The sequence below is a fragment of the Nerophis lumbriciformis genome, linkage group LG02 (genome assembly GCF_033978685.3).
Source record: "Nerophis lumbriciformis linkage group LG02, RoL_Nlum_v2.1, whole genome shotgun sequence".
NCBI classification, from domain to species: Eukaryota; Metazoa; Chordata; class Actinopteri; order Syngnathiformes; family Syngnathidae; genus Nerophis; species Nerophis lumbriciformis.
The window spans coordinates 13,997,383-14,022,262 of NC_084549.2; the positions used below are offsets into that span (position 1 = coordinate 13,997,383).

At 37.8% G+C, this 24,880-nt stretch overlaps 2 protein-coding genes across 3 annotated transcripts in view; both read left to right on the plus strand.

The window, feature by feature from the left end:
- tp53bp2a (tumor protein p53 binding protein, 2a) overlaps nt 1-1,878 on the plus strand; it is an 81,969-nt gene extending 80,091 nt beyond the window's left edge. For both annotated transcript variants that reach the window (XM_061940695.1, XM_061940771.1), the window contains one exon: nt 981-1,878. In XM_061940695.1, the coding sequence (XP_061796679.1) occupies nt 981-1,022 (42 nt within the window). In that variant the 3' untranslated portion in view covers nt 1,023-1,878. The remainder of the gene's footprint in view (nt 1-980) is intronic.
- An 8,974-nt stretch (nt 1,879-10,852) lies between these two features.
- The window catches only part of LOC133588216 (semaphorin-4G-like), a 65,240-nt gene continuing 51,212 nt past the window's right edge, over nt 10,853-24,880 (plus strand). The window contains exon 1 of the mRNA XM_061940860.1: nt 10,853-11,151. The gene's annotated coding sequence lies outside the window, so the exon portion shown is untranslated. The remainder of the gene's footprint in view (nt 11,152-24,880) is intronic.

The window sequence follows — 24,880 nt, forward strand, 5'->3', positions numbered from 1 at the left end:
CACACTCCGGCAGATTCAATGGGGGTCTGGCGGCAGATTTCTTTGACTTTATCGTTGGAAATGCATCTGCTTTGAGTGTCGCAGGATATCCACACATTCTTGCCATCTCTGTCGTAGCATAGCTTTCGTCGGTAAAGTGTGCGGAACAAACGTCCAATTTCTTGCCACTTTCGCATCTTTGGGCCACTGGTGCAACTTGAATCCGTCCCTGTTCGTGTTGTTACACCCTCCGACAACACACCGACGAGGCATGATGTCTCCAAGGTACGGAAAACAGTCGAAAAAAACGGAAAATAACAGCTGATTTGACTCGGTGTTTGAGAAAATGGCGGATTGCTTCCCGATGTGACGTCACGTTGTGACGTCATCGCTCCGAGAGCGAATATTAGAAAGGCATTTAATTCGCCAAAATTCACCCATTTAGAGTTCGGAAATCGGTTTAAAAAATATATGGTCTTTTTTCTGCAACATCAAGGTATATATTGACGCTTACATAGGTCTGGTGATAATGTTCCCCTTTAAAACAAGTAAAACACTCTAACATAAAATCTGCTTAGTGAGAAGAGTTATCTTATCAGACAGAAAATAAGCAAATATCACCCTTATTTGAGATATTTAATCTTACTTAGATTTCAGTTTTTGCAGTGTGCGTGTGCAATATGTGTCACAAAGGATTTTGGGATCATATGAAGTGGTATCCATAATATTTAGCTTTAGGTCAAGTATTATCTTTCATATAAAAAAACAACAGAAATCATCTCATTTAATCAGTAACAAAAGTTTTACACGGTAAAGAGAGTAACTATGTACTCTATGTCCAAGTTTCATGTGTATGGTGTTGTCCTTTGAGAAGATATATAGTACTGTTGTAAAATAAAATAAAAAAGTAGTAAACACGTGACAAATGTGCTCACTCTTGTGAGACACTGTAACTCTTTTATTTTGATAGTCTGCTTTACGAGTGCTCTTGTGTCTTGCAGCTGTACCCGAGGATAAAGACCAGACAGAGAAGCCTCGCGTAGAAGAACGCTGCACATTTCAAAATGCGCATTAAAACTAACACACACACACACACACACACACACACACACACACACACACACACACACACACACACACACACACACACATATGCACACACACACAGACAGGCTTTAACAATCCGGCAAGAGAAGGAAACCGCTGCAATAACGAGACACTATGAAGGATCAACGATGAACTTTGTGGCCCAACTGGCACTTTTCTCCATCAACAGAGGGACTCCCTCCTTATTTGACACTATTTTGTCCCGCCTTTTTTTTTTTTTTTTTTTTTGTCCCGCCTTTTTTTCTTTTCTTTTTTTGTTTCCTAAAGTGATCGAAACTGTGGATATAAACGGAACAAGCAGTATTGTAATGTTGAGTAAATGAGTCAACAATGCTCAGTTACAGTGACAATCTCTCTCTCTCTGTTTATGAACACTGTCAAACGTGTCACTAATGGATCGCTGGGTGCAAACATGGTGAGGACGCTTTGGGTTTGAGCCATTGCTGTTTTCAGTCTGTGGCCCATGACGTCCAAGACTTAACCACCGGGCTGAGACGCCACAGATTGTACTTTTACTAACATGTTTTTGTGTTGCGGGGAAACTGATCCCAGGGCAGTTTTATTTCCAGGCTGACGACCGTGAGGGACGCATCCCTCTCTACTTCATCCACTGACTGTTTCTCAGTCACATCTAACATTGTTTCCTTTCAAGTTCCCCCAAAACATATCTCACCGTGCAGATATATTTATTTTTGTTACCGTTTGTTTTCTTTACGCCCTCTGTATGAACTATAACCTCAAATGTACTGTAGCATTTTAAACATTTATAATAAAAATACTTTGTACCAAGCATTTTGCTGTCATAGACTGTCATTTTTTATTATTATTATGACGCCCCCTATGGGTTGTGCCCGGTACTCATAAATATAAAATACAGCGATCCTTACACAAATCGGTTTTTTTTTTGTTATCAGACTTTTTTTCCAGGGGACAAGCGGTATAAAATGGATGGATGGATGTTTACACTGCAAGTAAAATGTGATTTTTGTCAAAACTCCAACGTGGCCTCGACGTTACTCGCATGCGCATTTCGATACAAGTGAAAACAAAGGAAGTTGACCGGGAGGAAGTCGCCACTACTACGAAATAAAATAAAAGTTTTTTATTTTTATCCCACTTTTTCCAGGGGACAAGCGGTATAAAATGGATGGATGGATGTATACACTGCAAGTAAAATGTGATTTTTATCAAAACTCCAATGTAGCCTCGACGTTACTCGCATGCGCACTTCGATACAAGTGAAAACAAAGGAAGTTGACCGGGAGGAAGTCGCCACTACAACAAAATAAAATAAAAGTCGTTTTTTTTTTAATCCTTTTTTTCCCAGGGGACAAGCGGTATAAAATGGATGGATGGATGTTTTCACTGCAAGTAAAATGTGATTTTTATCAAAACTCCAATGTGGCCTCGACGTTACTCGCATGCGCATTTCGATACAAGTGAAAACAAAAGGAAGTTGACCGGGAGGAAGTCGCCACTACTACAAAATAAAAGAAATTTTTTTTAAAAATTTTTATCCGACTTTTTTTTCCAGGGGACAAGCGGTATAAAATGGATGGATGGATGGATGGTTACACTGCAAGTAAAATGTGATTTTTATCAAAACTCCAATGTGGCCTCGACGTTACTCACATGCGCACTTCGAATCGATACAAGTGAAAATAAAGGAAGTTGACCGGGAGGAAGTCGCCACTACTACAAAATAAAATATATATTTTTTTTATCCGACTTTTTTTTCCAGGGGACAAGCGGTATAAAATAGATGGATGGATGTTTACACTGCAAGTAAAATGTGATTTTTATCAAAACTCCAATATGGCCTCGACGTTACTCGCATGCGCATTTCGATACAAGTCAAAACAAAGGAAGTTGACCGGAAAAAAGTCGCCACTACTACAAAATAAAATAAAGTCGCACCGCCTTAAAAATTAGATGTGGATAAATTTGAAATGAAATTATTTTTCATTCATTTTATTGTTTTCTTTACGCCCTCTGTATGAACTATAACATCAAATGTACTGCAGCATTTTAAACATTTACAATAAAAAATACTTTGTACCAAGCATTGGCGTTGTTAGGCCTATTTTAGGGGGGATCAAGCCCCCCTAAAATATTCTTAAGCCCCCCTAAATAATTTAGTGGTTTTTTTTTACAAATAAATGCCGACATATTCATTATAAAGTGGCCCAAAAATGAGTTTAAATAAATAATCATATAACCTGTTATTATTCACTCAGTTTCCCCTCACTTCGTAGCGTAAGGTAGAGAGCCCCTTTCGTGCGTCCGTATCCAATCCATTCCACTTGTTCATTTAGAAAATGCCCACATCACTCAAATTCCAGCCCGCATTTTCTCTGCGACCTTGCTTGCGGTCCTGCAGGTGTTCGAAGCACATTATCTTCCTTTACAATGAGTGAAGCTGCACAAAACCTTGTGTGTGCAATTGTAAATCATTTATTTTTTAAGTTTTGTGTTTCTTGTAGAATCTATATAAAGTAATATACATAAGCCTATTGTTAAAATAATGAAAAAAAAAACATCATTAAATATATTTGTTTTATTGTATTGTTACATTAATAGCTGTTTTATTATTATAGGATGGCTTGTTAAACATTTAATAGGATTTTCAGAGGGAGGAAAAACCAAGACATTTAATATAAAATGTAAAATGAATAAATACATAAAAAGAAAAAGAAAATATATGGTTAAAAGCCATCGTCCCGGGGAGCATTTCATTTCATCCCGTGCATTTTTTAAAAATAATAATAATAACAATGAATAATTTCTAAGTCTTTGTTAGCCGTTTGTGAAGTTTTGTGCTCGTGCGTAACATTCACTCGCATCCTGTGCATCTCCTGGGGGCAAAGCCCCCCCTGTCCTTAAAAGCTAGTGACGCCCCTGGTACCAAGCATTTTGCTGTCATAGACTGTCATTTTTTATTATTATGACGCCCCCTATGGGTTGTGCCCGGTATGCATAAATGTAATACAGCGATCCTCAAAAGTGTGACTAACCTGTATGTATTTTTTTTTGTTTCTTTTTTTACTTTTTCTTTTTATTCAGTTCATTTGATTTTCTATCTTTCTATCTGCTTGTGGTGAAGAGGAAGGCAGTACATTGACACCCACTGTGACTAAAATGTAGGATGGTTGTTTATTTATTTATTCTATTTTTTGAGGGGGGCGGGGGGTGTCTGTTTCTCAGTACCTGTGTTATGATTTCCTTATCAAATGAGTAGATTTTTATTTTTTATTTTTTTTAAATAAATAAATAAAAGGAAACAAAAAAGAAAGAATAATATGGCTTTAAGTAAGGATGTTAGTACTTTTTAAGCACATTCAAAAATATTGCGATTGTAATAACGATGCTAATTTTGGTCACAGTGACCGTGATATAACATTGTGATATCGTTACATCCCTAATGCAAACACTTGGCTGTCACTCCAGCAGCACTGAGAGCGGACTCAGCCAAACTCCCTCTAGGTAATGTTGCAATTTCCAATGGCAACATAGAAAGTGACTCAGAAATGCAATAATAAAACCGACAGAAGTTACTGTAATCAGCTTATTTTTAAATGTTCCGATAAAAAAAGGGGGCCAACAACACCTCTACCTCCCAAACCAACAGTTTGGGGGGGGGGGGAAAAAAAAATCATAATTTTACTCAACAGAACAGCAACAATGCAAAGATATCATCCATTTGAAAAATAATTCTCTGTGCGAGTGTAACAGAGGCAATTGTGTCTGACCAGTCTTCCTCTCAGGGAATACAAGTCACTGGTCAATCCCAAGTTCTTTTAGATGACATATATTCAGAGTAAGAAGGACCATCAAGACAGAATAGGAATATTATCAAGTTTTACTAAAGCTTTAGGGGACCAGTCCTACAGTCCGTTAATAGCGGCATCTAGAAGCGGTCTGAAAATCAAACGGGAAGAGACAACGAAAACAGCCCCCCACCCTGCCCAGAAAGGAATACAGCCTCATTGTTCTAATACTGATAAGGTAAAAAGGGAGTATGCTATACTCCCACATTCCAACCCCTTCAAGGCAAAGCACAGAGTTTACTTGCGGACATAAGATACAAGCAAAAAGAGTACACATGGGAAAATATTAGCTGCTTTAAACATGACTATGAATAAAGAAAGAACTCTTAAAAATATATGCATTCTCCACACCCGTCAACTTCAAGAATAGTGCTGGGGATTGCCTGTGCTTTTAGCTCAGTAGTCAGCACGTTCGCCTCTCGGACCGGCGACTTAGGTACGTGCAGTGGGGAAAAAACAACACAGCCAGAGAGAGTAAACAGTCGCTACACAAAGTCTGTGATTAGCAGCCGTGAACACCAGTTATTGCATCCCGCCGTCAAAATCGTGGGCTCCTGATTGGGTGGGGGCCCCGTGAATTAAGGCGTATCTCGAAAGGCCGAACAGAATAAACTGTTTGTGGTTGGCTCGAGGACAGTTCCCCTTATCACGTGATCCCGTGCGGATTGGCGGAATCTCGTAAAAGTCAGCTTTACTTCGCTACCTGCAAAAATGTGCATCGGAAAACAGAAGTGGGGACGGGTGGACGGCGGAGATGTTCCGCAGCCTTTACGCATCCAGTGGAAATCCGAGGTTAGACTGCAATATTGTTCAATAAAGGGCCAGTAATGCAAGCCGATATCATCCGCTACCTTTTTATGCTGGTATCCGATCTCAATATCTGATAGTGCGCCCCTTGTAAAACTGCTCCAACAGTCCTTAGTACCGAATGAGGGGTTTGCTGCCCTCTGCTGGACAGAAGCTGAAGCATTCAATGTACTGTTATACAGCATCCTCACATCAATAGAACCAAACACTATAAATAAGTAGGTTAGGTAAGGTCAAATATTGAACTGTGAGAAGGAAAGATTTGCAATTTGTGAAATAAACATAAATATTCTCCATCCTGAGGACAGTCTGCCCGTACATGAAGCTCAGGTTCAAAATTAAATTAACGACGTGGAAGGCGAATCGATATTTTAGATGCTGTCGCTGCACTCGCAAGCAAAAGTCTGACTTCTAATCGCTATTCCTGCGCCCCGCACAATATCGAGCTCGTGTGAACCAAACAGCCTCAATTACTCGGGAAGGAGACGTGCCTCACATCAGCAGGAAAGAAACCTGAGGAGCCACAAGTGGAATATGGACCCTGCAGGCACCTGACTCAGTGCAGCGTGTAAAGAAAGCTGCAGGACGTCTTTGTTATGATGTATGATATGTTTGGATCAATTACATTTTTTCCTACGATTTCAGTTGTGGATTGGAGGCCTTGATTAAATCTCAATTAAGTCATTGCAGACGCTTAAGATTTACCATCTAAAAAAGCATGATCATCCTTAAGGAAAACTATGTGTAATAATAATCATAATACTATAATTCAGACCTGGGCAAATTAAGGCCAGTAGGCTGCATGCGGCCCGTTAAGCTTTACAATCTGGCCTGCCCGACATTCCCAAATAATATATATATATATATATATATATATATATATATATATATATATATATATATATATATATATATCAGAGATGCGCGGTTTGCGGACACAACCGCGGAGCCCGCGGATAATCTGCGGGTCGGGCGGGTGACATGACGAAAAAAATAGATTTTAAATAGATCGGGTGGGTGGCGGTTGAACCAATTCGGAAATATATATACATAGTTAAATGTTGTTACCCACATACGAAAAACGAGCAGCACTCTTTGAAACAGGCAATTATTCATCAAGCACTGCACTGCAGCACACCACAACACAACACAACAGAAAAAAAAAAAAAAAAGATGGCAACGCCGGCAGCAAACGTGGTACACGACAAACTAAAAAAGGGAATACTAAAGACCAGGGGGAAAAAGACCAGCTATTTGCCTTGGCCAATAAGTTGCAGGTAATTTATTATGATTATTTATTTAATTTATTTTTGTTTAAATAGGGATGACATACATAGGTTATTGTATAATTTAAGTTTGTCCGCGTGATTGACAGCCTAAGGCTTATGAGGCACATTTTTTATTTATTTTTTTATTTCAACTTAAAAACGTATGAGCCTATGCCTAGAACATAGGCTATGTGTTTATCTTTATTTTCCTGCCTGTCGTTGACAATGGAGATTGTCTGATATTTTGTCATGCCTGCAGATCAATCAATAAAGGTTCATCTTTGTCGCGAAATTGTTCACTGTTTCACTGTGCACCCCGCCCTCGTCCCTATTTGAGCATTATAACGTTAACAAGTTAATATTCATTTAAGTAAATTCAGAACATTTTTTTTACCTAACGAAAATATAGGCCTAGTCTTTCTAAAACATTTTTTTAACTTCTTAAAAGCATCGTTCTGCTTGCTACCACTGCGCACACAAAGTGTGAGGATGGAACGCACTCCTAATCTGAGGGCATTGGCAACAATAGTCAACACTTTCTTAATTGAAATGACAATAATACTATAATAATGATAAATAATATTATCACGCATTAATATCTCTTAGCCACTAATGCGTGGCCAAGAGATATTAATGCGTGGCACGCGTTGAATGTCTCTGCTGCATTGGATCAGTCTCCTTTCTCTGACAGGCAAAAGCTTTCTAACCTCACTAATGCCTTGCATTGTCTATATTAGATATATAACAACGGGCGGTTGGCGGGTGGCGCGCGGGTGTGGATTTGATAAAATGTTAGTTCGGGTGGATGACGACTTTTGTAATGCGGTTGCGGATGAAATAATTGCCTATCCGCGCATCTCTAATATATATATATATATATATATATATATATATATATATATATATATATATATATATATATATATATATATATATATATATTAGGGATGTCCGATAATGGCTTTTTTGCCGATATTCGATATTCCGATATTGTCCAACTCTTAATTACTGATACCGATATCAACCGATAGTCGTGGAATTAACACATTATTATGCCTAATTTGGACAACCAGGTATGGTGAAGATAAGGTCCTTTTAAAAAACAATAATAAAATAAGATAAATAAATTAAAAACATTTTCTTGATAAAAAAAGAAAAAAGAAAGTAAAACAATATAAAAACAGTTACATATAGAAACTAGTAATTAATGAAAAAGAGTAATATTAACTGCTAAAGGTTAGTACTATTAGTGGACCAGCAACACGCACAATCATGTGTGCTTACGGACTGTATCCCTGCAGACTGTATTGATATATATTGATATATAATGTAGGAACCAGAATATTAATAACAGAAAGAAACAACCCTTTTGTGTGAATGAGTGTAAATGGGGGAGGGAGGTTTTTTGGATTGGTGCACTAATTGTAAGTGTATCTTGTGTTTTTTATGTTGATTTAATTAAAAAAAACAACAACAAAAAACGATACCGATAATTAAAAAAACGATACCGATAATTTCCGATATTACATTTTAAAGCATTTATTGGATACAAACTCATTCTCTTTCTATGCCACATCAATGTGGAATGCGCTCCCAACAGGTGTAAAAGAAAGGGCATCTCTATCCTCCTTCAAAACCGCAATAAAAGTACACCTCCAGGCAACTTCAACCCTAAACTAACACCCTCCCTGGATTGTTGTTAATAATCAAATGTAAACAATCAAATGCAGATATTTTTCTTATGCCTTCTGATCTCTCTCTCTCTCTCTCTCTCTCTATGTCCACTACTTGCTGTACATATCCTACCAAGTCAGACCTACACTGTTTCAATATCCATTTCTCTGTTCCCAATTGTTGATGACTGATGATAACAACCAAACCTACCCCCCCGCCCTCCACACCCCGAATTGTAAATAATGTAAATAATTCAATGTATACACCCTGATGATTATCTTGTGTGATGACTGTATTATGATGATAGTATATATGATAGTATATATCTGTATCATGAATCAATTTAAACAAGTTGAAAAACTTATTCGGGTGTTACCATTTAGTGGTCAATTGTACGGAATATGTACTTCGCTGTGCAACCTACTAATAAAAGTCTCAATCAATAAAAAAAATAAAAAAAATATTAACATTGCTGTATGTATACTTTTGACCCAGCATAAACCTATAATAAATTCATAAAAGAACCAAACTTCATGAATATTTTTTTTGGTGACCAACAAGTATGTGCTCCAATCACTCTATCACAAAAAAAATAAGAGTTGTAGAAATTATTGGAAACTCAAGACCATACTTGCCAACCTTGAGACCTCCGATTTCGGGAGGTGGGGGGTGGGGGCGTGGTCGGGGGTGGGGCAGTGCGTGGTTGGGGGCGTGGTTAAGAGGGGAGGAGTATATTGACAGCTAGAATTCACCAAGTCAAGTATTTCATACATATATATATATATATATATATATATATATATATATATATATATATATATATATATATATATATATATGTATATATATATATATATATATATATCTACATCCTGAAAATATGCAAACAAAACTGTGTTTAGATAATTGATACTTCAAACTTGCATAAATAAATCTTAAGGAATATAACATAACTTGGCTTCTGAGAGCTTCAAAATGTAATGAATAAAATGCTAAAGTTGTTGATAAACAAGCAATTATTTTAATAATTAAATATGGTCATTTTAAATGAATTATTATGACCATTTAAAATTAATTATTTCAAATGTGTTTATTTTAATGTATAATTCTATGGCTGGATGTAATAAGGAGTCAGAAAAAATACAAATAAAAATACAATTAATTTTGATGTTTTTAGCAAAATATAGTAACAAATTTATTTCGTTTTTTTTTTTTTTTTAATTAATAAATATATGTATTTTTAGGTAAGATAAACATAATAATACAATTTATCTCTTGTCTGGATGATTTAGTTTTTGTCACCCTGTTGTCCTCCCGTCGTGAAAAAAGGCTGTCCTCACTCAGGTCCGCATGGAGCTGGAGGGGGCGTGGCCTCTAGCTCCGGCTGAAAATCGGGAGATTTTCGGGAGAATATTTGTCCCGGGAGGTTTTCGGGAGAGGCGCTGAATTTCGGGAGTCTCCCGGAAAATTCGGGAGGGTTGGCAAGTATGGGTAGTATTATGCTCTGGGCCTGTTTTGCTGCCAATGGAACTGGTGCTTTAAATGGGACAATAAAAAAGGAGGATTACCTCCAAATTCTTCAGGACAACCTAAAATCATCAGCCCGGAGGTTGGGTCTTGGGCGCAGTTGGGTGTTCCAACAGGACAATGACCCCAACACACACGTCAAACGTGGTAAAGGAATGGCTAAATCAGGCTAGAATTAAGGTTTTAGAATGGCCTTCCCAAAGTCTTGACTTAAACATGTGGACAATGCTGAAGAAACAAGTCCATGTCAGAAAACCAACAAATTTAGCTGGACTGCACTAATTTTGTCAAGAGAAGTGGTCAAAAATTCAACCAGAAGCTTGTGGATGGCTACCAAAAGCGCCTTATTGCAGTGAAACTTGCCAAGGGACATGTAACCAAATATTAACATTGCTGTATGTATACTTTTGACCCAGCATAGACCTATAATAAATTCATAAAAGAACCAAACTTCATGAATGTTTTTTTTTTTTGTGACCAACAAGTATGTGCTCCAATCACTCTATCACAAAAAAAAATAAGAGTTGTAGAAATGATTGGAAAGTCAAGACAGGCATGAGTTTATGTTCTTTACAAGTGTATGTAAACTTTTGACTACGACTGTATATATAAATACGCCTGTTGTTCCATCTGTGTCCTGCAGATGTCGCTGTTGCACCGACGATTATCTTAAACGAAACAGTTCACTCACGTGCATTTTCCACCAGCTCACCACTCTACTGGCGACCGGCGACCCGCCAACGGCACCTTTCCCTCGGATTAAAACAGGCAGCTTTTACCGGGACTGAACAAAGTGAAAAAAGAAGCGGAGGAAGAAGGTTGAAAGGTGGAATGTAACCGTGGCGGCAGGGCAGTTTACAGAGTGTTCGTGTTTGAGTGTGTGTTTAGTGGCGTGGACGGTTTACGACCAAAGTCCATATTTGGATTGAGGAAGCACATTTCCTGCTTTTTCGACGATTCAGGTAAGACTTAAAAAATGACACCACACATTTAGAAATAGCAACATTTAAAAAATACTTAAGAGAATTAGTCAATCATAATTCATATCAGCTGCTACCACTATAAAGCCTACAGGTGTGCTTTGACACTCATGTCCATTAACCCATTATAGAAACCCCAGAATGTTGGCTCAACTGTTACTGAAATTTCATTTTTATAATTAAGAAGCTTGATAAAAACCCTTTTTTTTAAGCGTTGGACCATCAATTTAAAAATATAAATGTGTTTGTGCCTGTGATTTAACTAGTTGAAGCTATTTATTATACTGACAGGAATATAAGACTATATGTGTACAGCTCCACTAATGGACATTGGAGTGTTACTTTCAAAGGCAAAAATTAAAGTATTGCTAGAAACATCATTTTATATGGGACTTTATTGTATTATATGTATAGTACATGTTCCAAAAAGAAAAAAGCATAAAACACAGTATATTTAAATATTCTAAATGTAAAAAAGGGAATAAATATTCAAAATAATCTAGTTTGGTTACGCCATCATGAGCGCAACACAAGGTTGTAAAAGTTTCAACTACAATTCTAAATAAGATGTCAAAAGCAAACTGAAATCAAATACACACAGCTTAAATATTGATCAATACCTATTTATGATGATTTATCAAAATATAAAAGAAATATACCTGAACAGAACGCTCATGATGGTTACACCAAAAAGTAATGCTATGAATCATGTTTTTCCAAGTTTTTGGGGCATTTTTATGCTATTTCCAAGCATCTCCTTTTTATTATCGTTGCTTTTAAATGGTCAAACTAATGCATATTATAAATGCATGCCCGAGTAAACAAAAAAACTAAACATTTATTGTGATTGTTACATTTTGAAGTACATTTGTGCAGGTGGGTGCGAATGTACCCATTACCAGAGCTGTACCCGTATATAAAATGACCCTTAACACTTTTAATGTGTTCAACAGGAAACAATACGTGAAGCTAGGCGAACACACCTCTACAACGCTAAATATATCCTGTGGTGTACCTCAGGGATCAATACTAGGACCAGAGTTGTTCAATCTCTATATGAACGACATTTGTAAAGTTACAAAAGGTTTAAAGTTAGTATGATTAGCGGACGATACAACAGCGTTTTGTTCCGGAGAGAACACACAGAAGCTAATACAAATAATAACAGAAGAAATGAACAAATTAAAAAGATGGTTTGACAAAAACAGACTGTCTTTGAATCTCAGTAAAACTAAAATAATGCTATTTGGTAATGGTAGAAGGGAAAGTCAAACATAAATACAGATGGACGGAATAGAAATTGAAAGAGTAAATTAAATTTAAATTTCTAGGTATGATGATTGATGATAAATTGAACTGGAAATCTCATGTAAGAAATAGACAACATAAAGTAGCAAGAAACACGTCAATGATGAATAAAGCAAAACATGTTCTAGACCAAAAATCACTTCATATTCTCTACTGCTCGCTAGTGTTACTATATCTGAGTTATTGTGCAGAATATGGGTAAATAACTACAAAAGTACACTTCATTCATGAACGGTGTTACAAAAAAGATCAGTTAGAATAATACATAATGTTGGATATAGAGAACATATAAACCCTTTATTCATTGAATCGAAAATACTGAAATTCCACGAGCAAACTATATAATCTGCTACCCAAGAATATACAACAATTGTTCTCAACAAAAGAGGAGAAATATAATCTTAAAGAAAAATGTAATATAAAACATTTGTATGCACGTACAACACTTAAGACCTTCAGTATATCAGTATGTAGAGTTATATTATGGAATGGATTAACAAAATAAATCAAACAATGTACTAATATGATCCACTTCAAGAAACTCTTCAAACTTAAAGTGTTTACAAAGTACAAAGAAGAAGAACCATGATAAACATTCTGAATTTATTTCATCCATCCATTCATTTTCAAGATAATCTTACCCATCTCACCATATGAAATATAACTTACTTCACCAATTATTATTTATTTATTTATTTATTTTTATCGTTATTACTTATGGAGTATATTGTGAATAAATTGAGAACAGGAAGTGGACAAAAGTTTTAGCAACTGCTATGTAAAGGAAAAGGGGTAGGATTAAATAAGCTTCTTCCTACTCCTTTTCAAACATGTTGAATAGAGAAACTGGAAATTGTGGTGTATTATGTTGTATGCATGCATGTTCGAAATAAACTCAAAGTCAAACTCTATTCCGGTTTAATCATATTTTAGTCATTATATTTGATAAATGATCTTTATTAGTAGCTAGACAGTTGATGACTGATTCATTCATCTTAAAATTAGCATACTAGTATGTTGTTTACTAGATTGTGGGAACACCCCATTTACTGTAGAACACCATGGCAGCTTTCACAAAGCAAAAGGTTGTCTGAAGGGTTTGATATGGTGGTTATTTTTATAATCCGCTATTTTTATGAGCTTAAATTTCACAAAAAGCTTCTGAAAAATAAAGCGAAGCGACTTTGATGGCTCTCTCCCAAGTCACTGTAATGTGTAACATACTGTATAAAACATATTTAAGTTTTCTTCTAATTGTAGGTATATGTGCATGGTTAAAGTAAATGTACTGCCTTAAGCCTATATAATGAATTCTAACATTGCAAACTCTGGCATAATAAAGCTATATTCTGAGCTCTGAACATTTAACTAAACAAACTAACCAATATGATACAATACACTTCTACCATACTGAAAACCAAGTATTATTGTCTTTTCTGAAGGCTTTTGATACAAATCTCAAATAATAGTACTCGTACTGTATTTATGTTACCCAACGAGGTGGTTAAAGTTCACTACCCTTTTGTAAACCACCTTCAACAGCAAATATCACCTCAGTCAAACAATACTTCCTGTCAGAAACAAAACTGCTATTTTTTTTACTATTGGTCAGTAAAGGAATTGGATTAGTGTGAAAGGTCAAGTTAAAGAGCCCAGTGTTACTCAGTGTACAGCGACAATAGAACCAATACAACAAAAACTACGGCAGCTTTGGCTTTGTAAAACAAGAAGGCTTATTAAAAGCGCTCTGTGTCCCACCGCTCAATGCCTTCGACTGTCATCTTTTGTACTGTTTGACTCTCATAGAATCCCAGTATAATGTATCCAAACCTAAAAGCAAAGAGTGCCGAGTTCCTTTTGGTACGGCTGTTTTGTGTGTTGATAGTACTATCTCGGCTCTCTTCTTTTATTCAGGCTGATTTGTAGTAGTAGTAGACACACTAGCACTCTGTATTCTAGGGTTGTCACGATACCAGACTTTCAGTTGGTAATACTAATACCTATTGTATGAATTTCCATGATTCTCGATACTTATACGATACCCTGTTGGGAAAAAAAATGAACTTATGCACTTTTATATTCACTACTTCACTGACTGTTTCCATGCACTAAATTGGTCTGAAAAAAAGGCATCCTATACCATAGAAACACCTAATCTCATCGTATTTGATTTTTGAAAAGTCGGATTAACACACCCCGAGTATGCGATTGAAAACTAGATCTCTCTAGTGGGTATGTGCCGCCGCAGAGGACCCTTCGTGTCGCGCATGCGCCAATCTCAACACATGGGATATAACCCGAAAGCAGGTCCCGTTCAGTAAAAACATAGACAATAACTGGTATAAAGAGAAGACTGTTTATTTGCTTCACAAATTAAAAAAGCGGAACATTTTGAAGTGCATTGATTGGAGAAGAAAAGAAACAGAGATTTTTTCAAAAAGGTTGCTTAGGAAATGGAGAATGCCGACTTAATTCAGCGCTTATAATAACAATATCACTAATACTTGGTTAATATTGAAGTCGTAAAATGGAATATTGTTGACGCTTTTTGGATGTTTTTTTTACTGGGTTTTATTTTTAACGGTACACAAAAATTTCGGTACGTACCTCGGTTTAGAGGTCACGGTTTGGTTCATTTTCGGTACAGTAAGAAAACAACAAAATATAAATTTTTGGGTTATTTATTTACTAAATTTGCAAAATCTTCCACCAAAAATAATTTTCTTAGTGGAATATTTGATGTGAAGTAATTGGAACCTTGGATAGGTCAATAATTCATAATAACATTGATTTTGATTCAATATTATGTTTTGAACAATGACAGTTTGAAAGGAAAAAAAAACAGCTTTGTTTTATTAGTCAAGATTGCAACTTTTTTTAAATTACATTTAACCTTTAAGCTTTTTTATTTCACTTTTGTTATGTTTTTGTTTACTTTAATAGTATTTTTAGAATGTGCCGTGGGCCTTTAAAACATTAGCTGTGGGCCGCAAATGGCCTCCGGGGCACACTTTTGACACCCCTGCTATAGATAATAAAAAAATTAAATCTGATAAATCTATGGATAAAAAGCAGAGCCTGTCGACGCATGCGCGTTTATCATAACTCTCTCGCTCTCTCTGTCTCTGCCCCTCCCTCACGGATGCTGCTGCACGCACAATTTGTTTTGTTTTTAACCCCTTCTTAACCCTGAACGTACATTGAAAATACACGCAACCCTAACTCAAAATGCCGGACATTTGACGTATTTAAGAAACTCCGCCCTGACAGCTCCGCAAAAGAGGACATGTCCGGTGAAAAGAGGACGTATGGTCAGTCTATCGTACCCCGTTAGCTGCTAGGATGCCGTGTGTTGTGCCTCGGTGTGCATTGTTTACACAACGTGTGTTACGCTACTTAATATGTCCGTGTGGAAACTCGTTCGGTACACCTCCGAACCGAACCGGAACCCCCGTACCGAAACAGTTCAATACAAATACACGTACCGTTACACCCCTAGATTTTATGGGCGGAATAGAGGACCTCCCATTGGCCCTGCTGTATACAGACTTATATTTACGTCTATTTACAAGTTAGAATGAATTAAAAATAAAAATACATCTGTTGTCTTGTCTTTCATAATGATTGTGAACTATAGGCAACATTCCCAAAAAAGTGCAGTTCCCCTTTAAAGGCAAAGAAGAAAGCGTAGACAAACTTCTTCACGCTACATTTGCACACTGCAAACTGATTAGAAATACGTCTGTATTCTGCACAACTGGCAAGCTTGTCCAGAACAATAGCAACCCTCATTTGAAGCGGTATCAGGGCACGAACAAACGTCTTCTCCTTCATACTTAAAACTCCTTCCACCAATCCACAAAACTTATTAAATGAACTTCGAGACATTTAAACGTTTTCTTTCCATTCTCTCAACAGTCTTTGCTTCGGACCCACATCCAATCCACCAATCCGAGACCTTCTTTGTAGTAATATCATGTTAGATGGGCAATCTAAGATCATGTTTTGATGCTGTCTGCTATTTAACATCAGCATAGCTAAAGATTTAATATTTATAATCTGTGCCAATAATACAGCAGACATCAGGTACAACAGGAACTCAAATACCCACCCCTGCTCTTGAAAAATAATACTAATAAGTGTAAAAAAAGAAGATGTACTTCAAATCGGACATGGACGATTATAAAATCGATTAGTAAACGTCAGTAACCGATAATCAATTTATTTATTGTAAATAAAGTTATGCAGACAGTTCTAAAATTTGACTGACTGCAACGAGCCATCTCACTGAGAGATCCGACCAGCTCCTTTATCATAGGGCACTTATGTTCCAGTTTTGCACACTTTTACATTAAGTTCATAAATGTAATAGGAATTAATTTAACTGAGTGGATTGGATTGGATTGGATTGTTTATTATTACAAATGCATTGTTTTTAAAAGTTGCAAGTGATAAACGCTTATTTAGCGAAACGAAATGTAAAAGTACAACAATATACATAAATTAAAGATGCATCAATAATCGAATCGTAGCTCCTGAATTGTAATCGTAATCAAATAATTGTGAGGTGCCCAAAGATTCTCACCTCTAATTGACACACTTAACTTTCTTAGCAGAATAAACGGGTATTGTTCTGGATTCTTAACAGGCATTTTTTATTGGAGTGTTTAAATGTTTATGACTTCCATTTTAAATTGTAGAAGTTTTAGCATGTTTTTCTTGTTTGTTTTAATCGATAAAATCAAATTGAGCGTTTACTTTGCTCGACGTCCAGTTTATGTGACATCACTCGAGTTCACTCTCTGTTTTAGACCGCTTCGTCTACAACAGAAAAAACCAAACACCTGTGTCATATTCCTCTTGAGTATAGATCGATCTCTCTGTTCTAAGAGAGCACCGCTTGTCGGTTCAATGTAAACAATTGAATATCTTAGTTGCTCAGACAATAATGTGTTTATACTGGTTTAGATTCTGGTATGTCGTTTCTTAATGGGGAAATACGTTAATGTGTATTGCAGAGCTGGGCAAATATTTTGACTCGGGGGCCACATTGAGAGAAAATAATGTGTCTGGAGGGCCAAGGTGTATGTGTGTATAAATTATATGTACACATTTAGCTGTAAAAATCTGCTATACAGTATGTGTGTTTAGGTCCCTTTTTTTTTCAGGCACACTAATACCAAAAGTGGGGGGAGCACAGTGGAAGAGGGGTTAGTGCACACAATACAAAGGTCCTGAGTAGTCTTGGGTTCAATCCCGGGCTCGGGATCTTTCTGTGTGGAGTTTGCATGTTCTCCCCGTGACTGCGTGGGTTCCCTCCGGGTACTCCGGCTTCCTCCCACCCCCAAAGACATGCACCTGGGGATAGGTTGATTGGCAACACTAAATTGGCCCTAGTGTGTGAATGTGAGCGTGAATGTTGTCTGTCTATTTGTGTTGGCCCTGCGATGAGGTGGCGACTTGTCCAGGGTGTACCCCGCCTTCCGCCCGATTGTAGCTGAGATAGGCTCCAGCGCCCCCCGCGACCCCAAAGGGAATAAGCGGTAGAAAATGGATGGATGGATGGATAATACCAAAAGTCACAATGTCCGATAGAATTCTAAAAAGGTTTTGACAGACCACCTCAAAAAAACGGAGTGGAATTTTACAGTTTTTTACTGAATGTGACACCCAAAATGTACATTAAAATAAAGAAAGTTGGATTTACAATATTAACTATGAACAATAAAACACTGAAAATGAACAGCACCTGAACGTTGCTCCTCTTTTACTTCTCGGACCAGCTCCTCGATAGTTGTGCATCTTTTACAATCAAGCAAAACGCAACAAAAATGTAAAAAACAGGAAAATACGAATACAAAGTGTAATAAACACCTACAATATGATATATTATCACGTAAAAATTTGCTTCCGCATCTGTTTCTGACCCACGCGTTTTGGGCTGGCTGCTCTGAAAATAAACCCCACCCAGTCTGCTTTGTTCCTCGTCTTAGCTGCTGTGACGTAAATTACCGTAACAACTCCTGTAACACCCAAAAGCGCAGATTTCGACCATTGAAATATTTTCTATTGTTCAAGACTTATGTTCATTTGAAAACAGCACTGCACATCATAATGGCGGCTACAGTTTTGATGTTAAAGATCTAAAAAAATGATGTAGAAAGTCCGGCGGGCCAGATAGAAAATCATAACGGGCCGCATGTCCCCGCGGGACGTATTTTGCCCAGGTATGACTGCGGTGTGGCCCTCAATGAAAACAAGTTTAACACCCCTGGTCTAGGGGGACAGGCCAAAGTTAAGTCGGAGAAAATGTAGTCCTTTTATAAATTATTTAATGTTTCTCTACGGCCCGGTAGCAAATGCTTCACGGACCGGTACCGGTCCTTGGACCGATGGTTGGGGACCACTGATGGAAATGTTTTACATTTAGAAAAAAATCACAATATGACTCCTTTAATGCGCCTTATAATCCGGTGTGCCTTTTGTATGAAAATAGACCTGAATAGACCCGCTCATCGGCAGTGCGCCTTATAACCCGGTGCGCCCTATGGTCCGGAAAATACGGTACTTAGTCAAGAGATCAAGAGAGAGGCGGATCAATCAATCAATCAATCAATCAGTCAATGTTTACATATATAGCCCTAAATCACAAGTGTCTCAAAGGGCTGCACAAGCCACAACGACATCTTCGACTCAGATCCCACATCAGGGCAAGGAAAAACTCAACCCAATGGGACATTGAGAAACCTTGGAGGGGACCGCAGATGTGGGGACTTCCCCCCTGGGCGACCGGTGCTATAGACGTTGAGTGGATCTAGCATAATATTGTGTGAGTCCAGTCCATTGTGCATCTAACATAATAGTGTGAGAGTCCAGTCCATAGTGGATCTAACATAATAGTGTGAGAGTCCAGTCCTTAGTGGATCTAACATAATATTGTGTGAGTCCAGTCCATTGTGCATCTAACATAATAGTGTGAGAGTCCAGTCCATAGTGGATCTTACATAATAGTGTGAGAGTCCAGTCCTTAGTGGATCTAACATAATATTGTGAGAGTCCAGTCCATAGTGGATCTAACATAATAGTGTGAGAGTCCAGTCCTTAGTGGATCTAGCATAATATTGTGAGAGTCCAGTCCATAGTGGATCTAACATAATAGTGTGAGGGTCCAGTCTATAGTGGATCTAACATAATAGTGTGAGAGTCCAGTCCATAGTGGATCTAACATAATATTGTGAGAGTCCAGTCCATAGTGGATCTAACATAATAGTGAAAGTCCAGTCCAAAGTGGATCTAACATAATAGTGTGAGAGTCCAGTCCATAGTGAATCTAACATAATAGTGTGAGAGTCCAGTGCATAGTGGATCTAACATAATATTGTGAGAGTCCAGTCCATAGTGGATCTAACATAATAGTGTGAGAGTCCAGTCCATAGTGGATCTAACATAATAGTGTGAGAGTCCAGTCCATAATGGATCTAACATAATAGTGTGAGAGTCCAGTCCATAGTGGATCTAACATAATATTGTGAGAGTCCAGTCCATAGTGGATCTAACATAATAGTGAGAGTCCAGTCCAAAGTGGATCTAACATAATAGTGTGAGAGTCCAGTCCATAGTGGATCTAACATAATAGTGTGAGAGTCCAGTCCATAGTGGAACTAACATAATAGTGTGAGAGTCCAGTCCATAGTGGATCTAACATAATATTGTGAGAGTCCAGTCCATACGGGATCTAACATAATATTGTGAGAGTCTAGTCCATAGTGGATCTAACATAATAGTGTGAGAGTCCAGTCCATAGTGGAACTAACATAATAGTGTGAGAGTCCAGTCCATAGTGGAACTAACATAATAGTGTGAGAGTCCAGCCCATAGTGGATCTAACATAATAGTGTGACAGTCCAGCCCATAGTGGATCTAACATAATAGTGTGAGAGTCCAGCCCATAGTGGATCTAACATACAGTAATAGTGTGAGAGTCCAGTCCATAGTGGATCTAACATAATATTGTGAGAGTCCAGTCCATAGTGGATTTAACATAATATTGTGAGAGTCCAGTCCATAGTGGATCTAACATAATATTGTGAGAGTCCAGTCCATAGTGGATCTAACATAATAGTGTGAGAGTCCAGTCCTTGGTGGATCTAACATAATATTGTGTGAGTCCAGTCCATTGTGCATCTAACATAATAGTGTGAGAGTCCAGTCCATAGTGGATCTTACATAATAGTGTGAGAGTCCAGTCCTTAGTGGATCTAACATAATATTGTGAGAGTCCAGTCCATAGTGGATCTAACATAATAGTGTGAGAGTCCAGTCCTTAGTGGATCTAGCATAATATTGTGAGAGTCCAGTCCATAGTGGATCTAACATAATAGTGTGAGAGTCCAGTCTATAGTGGATCTAACATAATAGTGTGAGAGTCCAGTCCATAGTGGATCTAACATAATATTGTGAGAGTCCAGTCCATAGTGGATCTAACATAATAGTGAAAGTCCAGTCCAAAGTGGATCTAACATAATAGTGTGAGAGTCCAGTCCATAGTGAATCTAACATAATAGTGTGAGAGTCCAGTGCATAGTGGATCTAACATAATATTGTGAGAGTCCAGTCCATAGTGGATCTAACATAATAGTGTGAGAGTCCAGTCCATAGTGGATCTAACATAATAGTGTGAGAGTCCAGTCCATAATGGATCTAACATAATAGTGTGAGAGTCCAGTCCATAGTGGATCTAACATAATATTGTGAGAGTCCAGTCCATACTGGATCTAACATAATAGTGAGAGTCCAGTCCAAAGTGGATCTAACATAATAGTGTGAGAGTCCAGTCCATAGTGGATCTAACATAATAGTGTGAGAGTCCAGTCCATAGTGGAACTAACATAATAGTGTGAGAGTCCAGTCCATAGTGGATCTAACATAATATTGTGAGAGTCCAGTCCATACTGGATCTAACATAATATTGTGAGAGTCTAGTCCATAGTGGATCTAACATAATAGTGTGAGAGTCCAGTCCATAGTGGAACTAACATAATAGTGTGAGAGTCCAGTCCATAGTGGAACTAACATAATAGTGTGAGAGTCCAGCCCATAGTGGATCTAACATAATAGTGTGACAGTCCAGCCCATAGTGGATCTAACATAATAGTGTGAGAGTCCAGCCCATAGTGGATCTAACATACAGTAATAGTGTGAGAGTCCAGTCCATAGTGGATCTAACATAATATTGTGAGAGTCCAGTCCATAGTGGATTTAACATAATATTGTGAGAGTCCAGTCCATAGTGGATCTAACATAATATTGTGAGAGTCCAGTCCATAGTGGATCTAACATAATAGTGTGAGAGTCCAGTCCATAGTGAATCTAACATAATAGTGTGAGAGTCCAGTGCATAGTGGATCTAACAAAATAGTGTGAGAGTCCAGTCCATAGTGGATCTAACATAATAGTGAGAGTCCAGTCCAAAGTGGATCTAACATAATATTGTGAGAGTCCAGTCCATAGTGGATCTAACATAATAGTGTGAGAGTCCAGTCCATAGTGAATCTAACATAATAGTGTGAGAGTCCAGTCCATAGTGGATCTAACAAAATATTGTGAGAGTCCAGTCCATAGTGGATCTAACATAATAGTGAGAGTCCAGTCCAAAGTGGATCTAACATAATAGTGTGAGAGTCCAGTCCATAGTGGATCTAACATAATAGTGTGAGAGTCCAGCCCATAGTGGATCTAACATAATAGTGTGAGAGTCCAGCCCATAGTGGATCTAACATAATAGTGTGAGAGTCCAGCCCATAGTGGATCTAACATTGTGAGATTCCAGTCCATAGTGGATCTAACATACAGTAATAATGTGAGAGTCCAGTCCATAGTGGATCTAACATAATATTGTGAGAGTCCAGTCCATAGTGGATCTAACATAATATTGTGAGAGTCTAGTCCATAGTGGATCTAACATAATAGTGTGAGAGTCCAGTCCATAGTGGATCTAACATAATAGTGTGAGAGTCCAGTCCATAGTGGATCTAACATAATAGTGTGAGAGTCCAGTCCATAGTGGATCTAGCATAATAGTGTGACAGTCCAGCCCATAGTGGATCTAACATAATAGTGTGAGAGTCCAGCCCATAGTGGATCTAACATACAGTAATAGTGTGAGAGTCCAGTCCATAGTGGATCTAACATAATATTGTGATAGTCCAGTCCATAGTGGATCTAACATAATATTGTGAGAGTCCAGTCCATAGTGGATCTAACATAATATTGTGAGAGTCCAGTCCATAGTGGATCTAACATAATAGTGTGAGAGTCCAGTCCATAGTGAATCTAACATAATAGTGTGAGAGTCCAGTCCATAGTGGATCTAACAAAATAGTGTGAGAGTCCAGTCCATAGTGGATCTAACATAATAGTGAGAGTCCAGTCCAAAGTGGATCTAACATAATATTGTGAGAGTCCAGTCCATAGTGGATCTAACATAATAGTGTGAGAGTCCAGTCCATAGTGAATCTAACATAATAGTGTGAGAGTCCAGTCCATAGTGGATCTAACATAATAGTGAGAGTCCAGTCCAAAGTGGATCTAACATAATAGTGTGAGAGTCCAGTCCATAGTGGATCTAACATAATAGTGTGAGAGTCCAGCCCATAGTGGATCTAACATAATAGTGTGAGAGTCCAGCCCATAGTGGATCTAACATAATAGTGTGAGAGTCCAGCCCATAGTGCATCTAACATTGTGAGATTTCAGTCCATAGTGGATCTAACATACAGTAATAATGTGAGAGTCCAGTCCATAGTGGATCTAACATAATATTGTGAGAGTCCAGTCCATAGTGGATCTAACATAATATTGTGAGAGTCTAGTCCATAGTGGATCTAACATAATAGTGTGAGAGTCCAGTCCATAGTGGATCTAACATAATAGTGTGAGAGTCCAGTCCATAGTGGATCTAACATACAGTAATAATGTGAGAGTCCAGTCCATAGTGGATCTAACATAATAGTGTGAGAGTCCAGTCCATAGTGGATCTAACATAATAGTGTGAGAGTCCAGTCCATAGTGGATCTAGCATAATAGTGTGACAGTCCAGCCCATAGTGGATCTAACATAATAGTGTGAGAGTCCAGCCCATAGTGGATCTAACATACAGTAATAGTGTGAGAGTCCAGTCCATAGTGGATCTAACATAATATTGTGATAGTCCAGTCCATAGTGGATCTAACATAATATTGTGAGAGTCCAGTCCATAGTGGATCTAACATAATATTGTGAGAGTCCAGTCCATAGTGGATCTAACATAATAGTGTGAGAGTCCAGTCCATAGTGAATCTAACATAATAGTGTGAGAGTCCAGTCCATAGTGGATCTAACAAAATAGTGTGAGAGTCCAGTCCATAGTGGATCTAACATAATAGTGAGAGTCCAGTCCAAAGTGGATCTAACATAATATTGTGAGAGTCCAGTCCATAGTGGATCTAACATAATAGTGTGAGAGTCCAGTCCATAGTGAATCTAACATAATAGTGTGAGAGTCCAGTCCATAGTGGATCTAACAAAATATTGTGAGAGTCCAGTCCATAGTGGATCTAACATAATAGTGAGAGTCCAGTCCAAAGTGGATCTAACATAATAGTGTGAGAGTCCAGTCCATAGTGGATCTAACATAATAGTGTGAGAGTCCAGCCCATAGTGGATCTAACATAATAGTGTGAGAGTCCAGCCCATAGTGGATCTAACATAATAGTGTGAGAGTCCAGCCCATAGTGGATCTAACATTGTGAGATTCCAGTCCATAGTGGATCTAACATACAGTAATAATGTGAGAGTCCAGTCCATAGTGGATCTAACATAATATTGTGAGAGTCCAGTCCATAGTGGATCTAACATAATATTGTGAGAGTCTAGTCCATAGTGGATCTAACATAATAGTGTGAGAGTCCAGTCCATAGTGGATCTAACATAATAGTGTGAGAGTCCAGTCCATAGTGGATCTAACATACAGTAATAATGTGAGAGTCCAGTCCATAGTGGATCTAACATAATAGTGTGAGAGTCCAGTCCATAGTGGATCTAGCATAATAGTGTGAGAGTCCAGTCCATAGTGGATCTAGCATAATAGTGTGAGAGTCCAGTCCATAGTGGATCTAACATAATAGTGTGAGAGTCCAGTCCATAGTGGATCTAGCATAATAGTGTGAGAGTCCAGTCCATAGTGGATCTAACATAATGGGAAATCTTTGCCTAAATGCCTTTGTGCCTTATTTGTCATTTAGAAATAATTTGTCTCAGAAAAGTGAGGATTGAGAATGTCACAATTGGAGCCATAAACCAGATGCTGTTGGACTGTTGGACCGTATCAACTCACAGCTTCCGCTTTCTCTTTGTCATTCTGTCA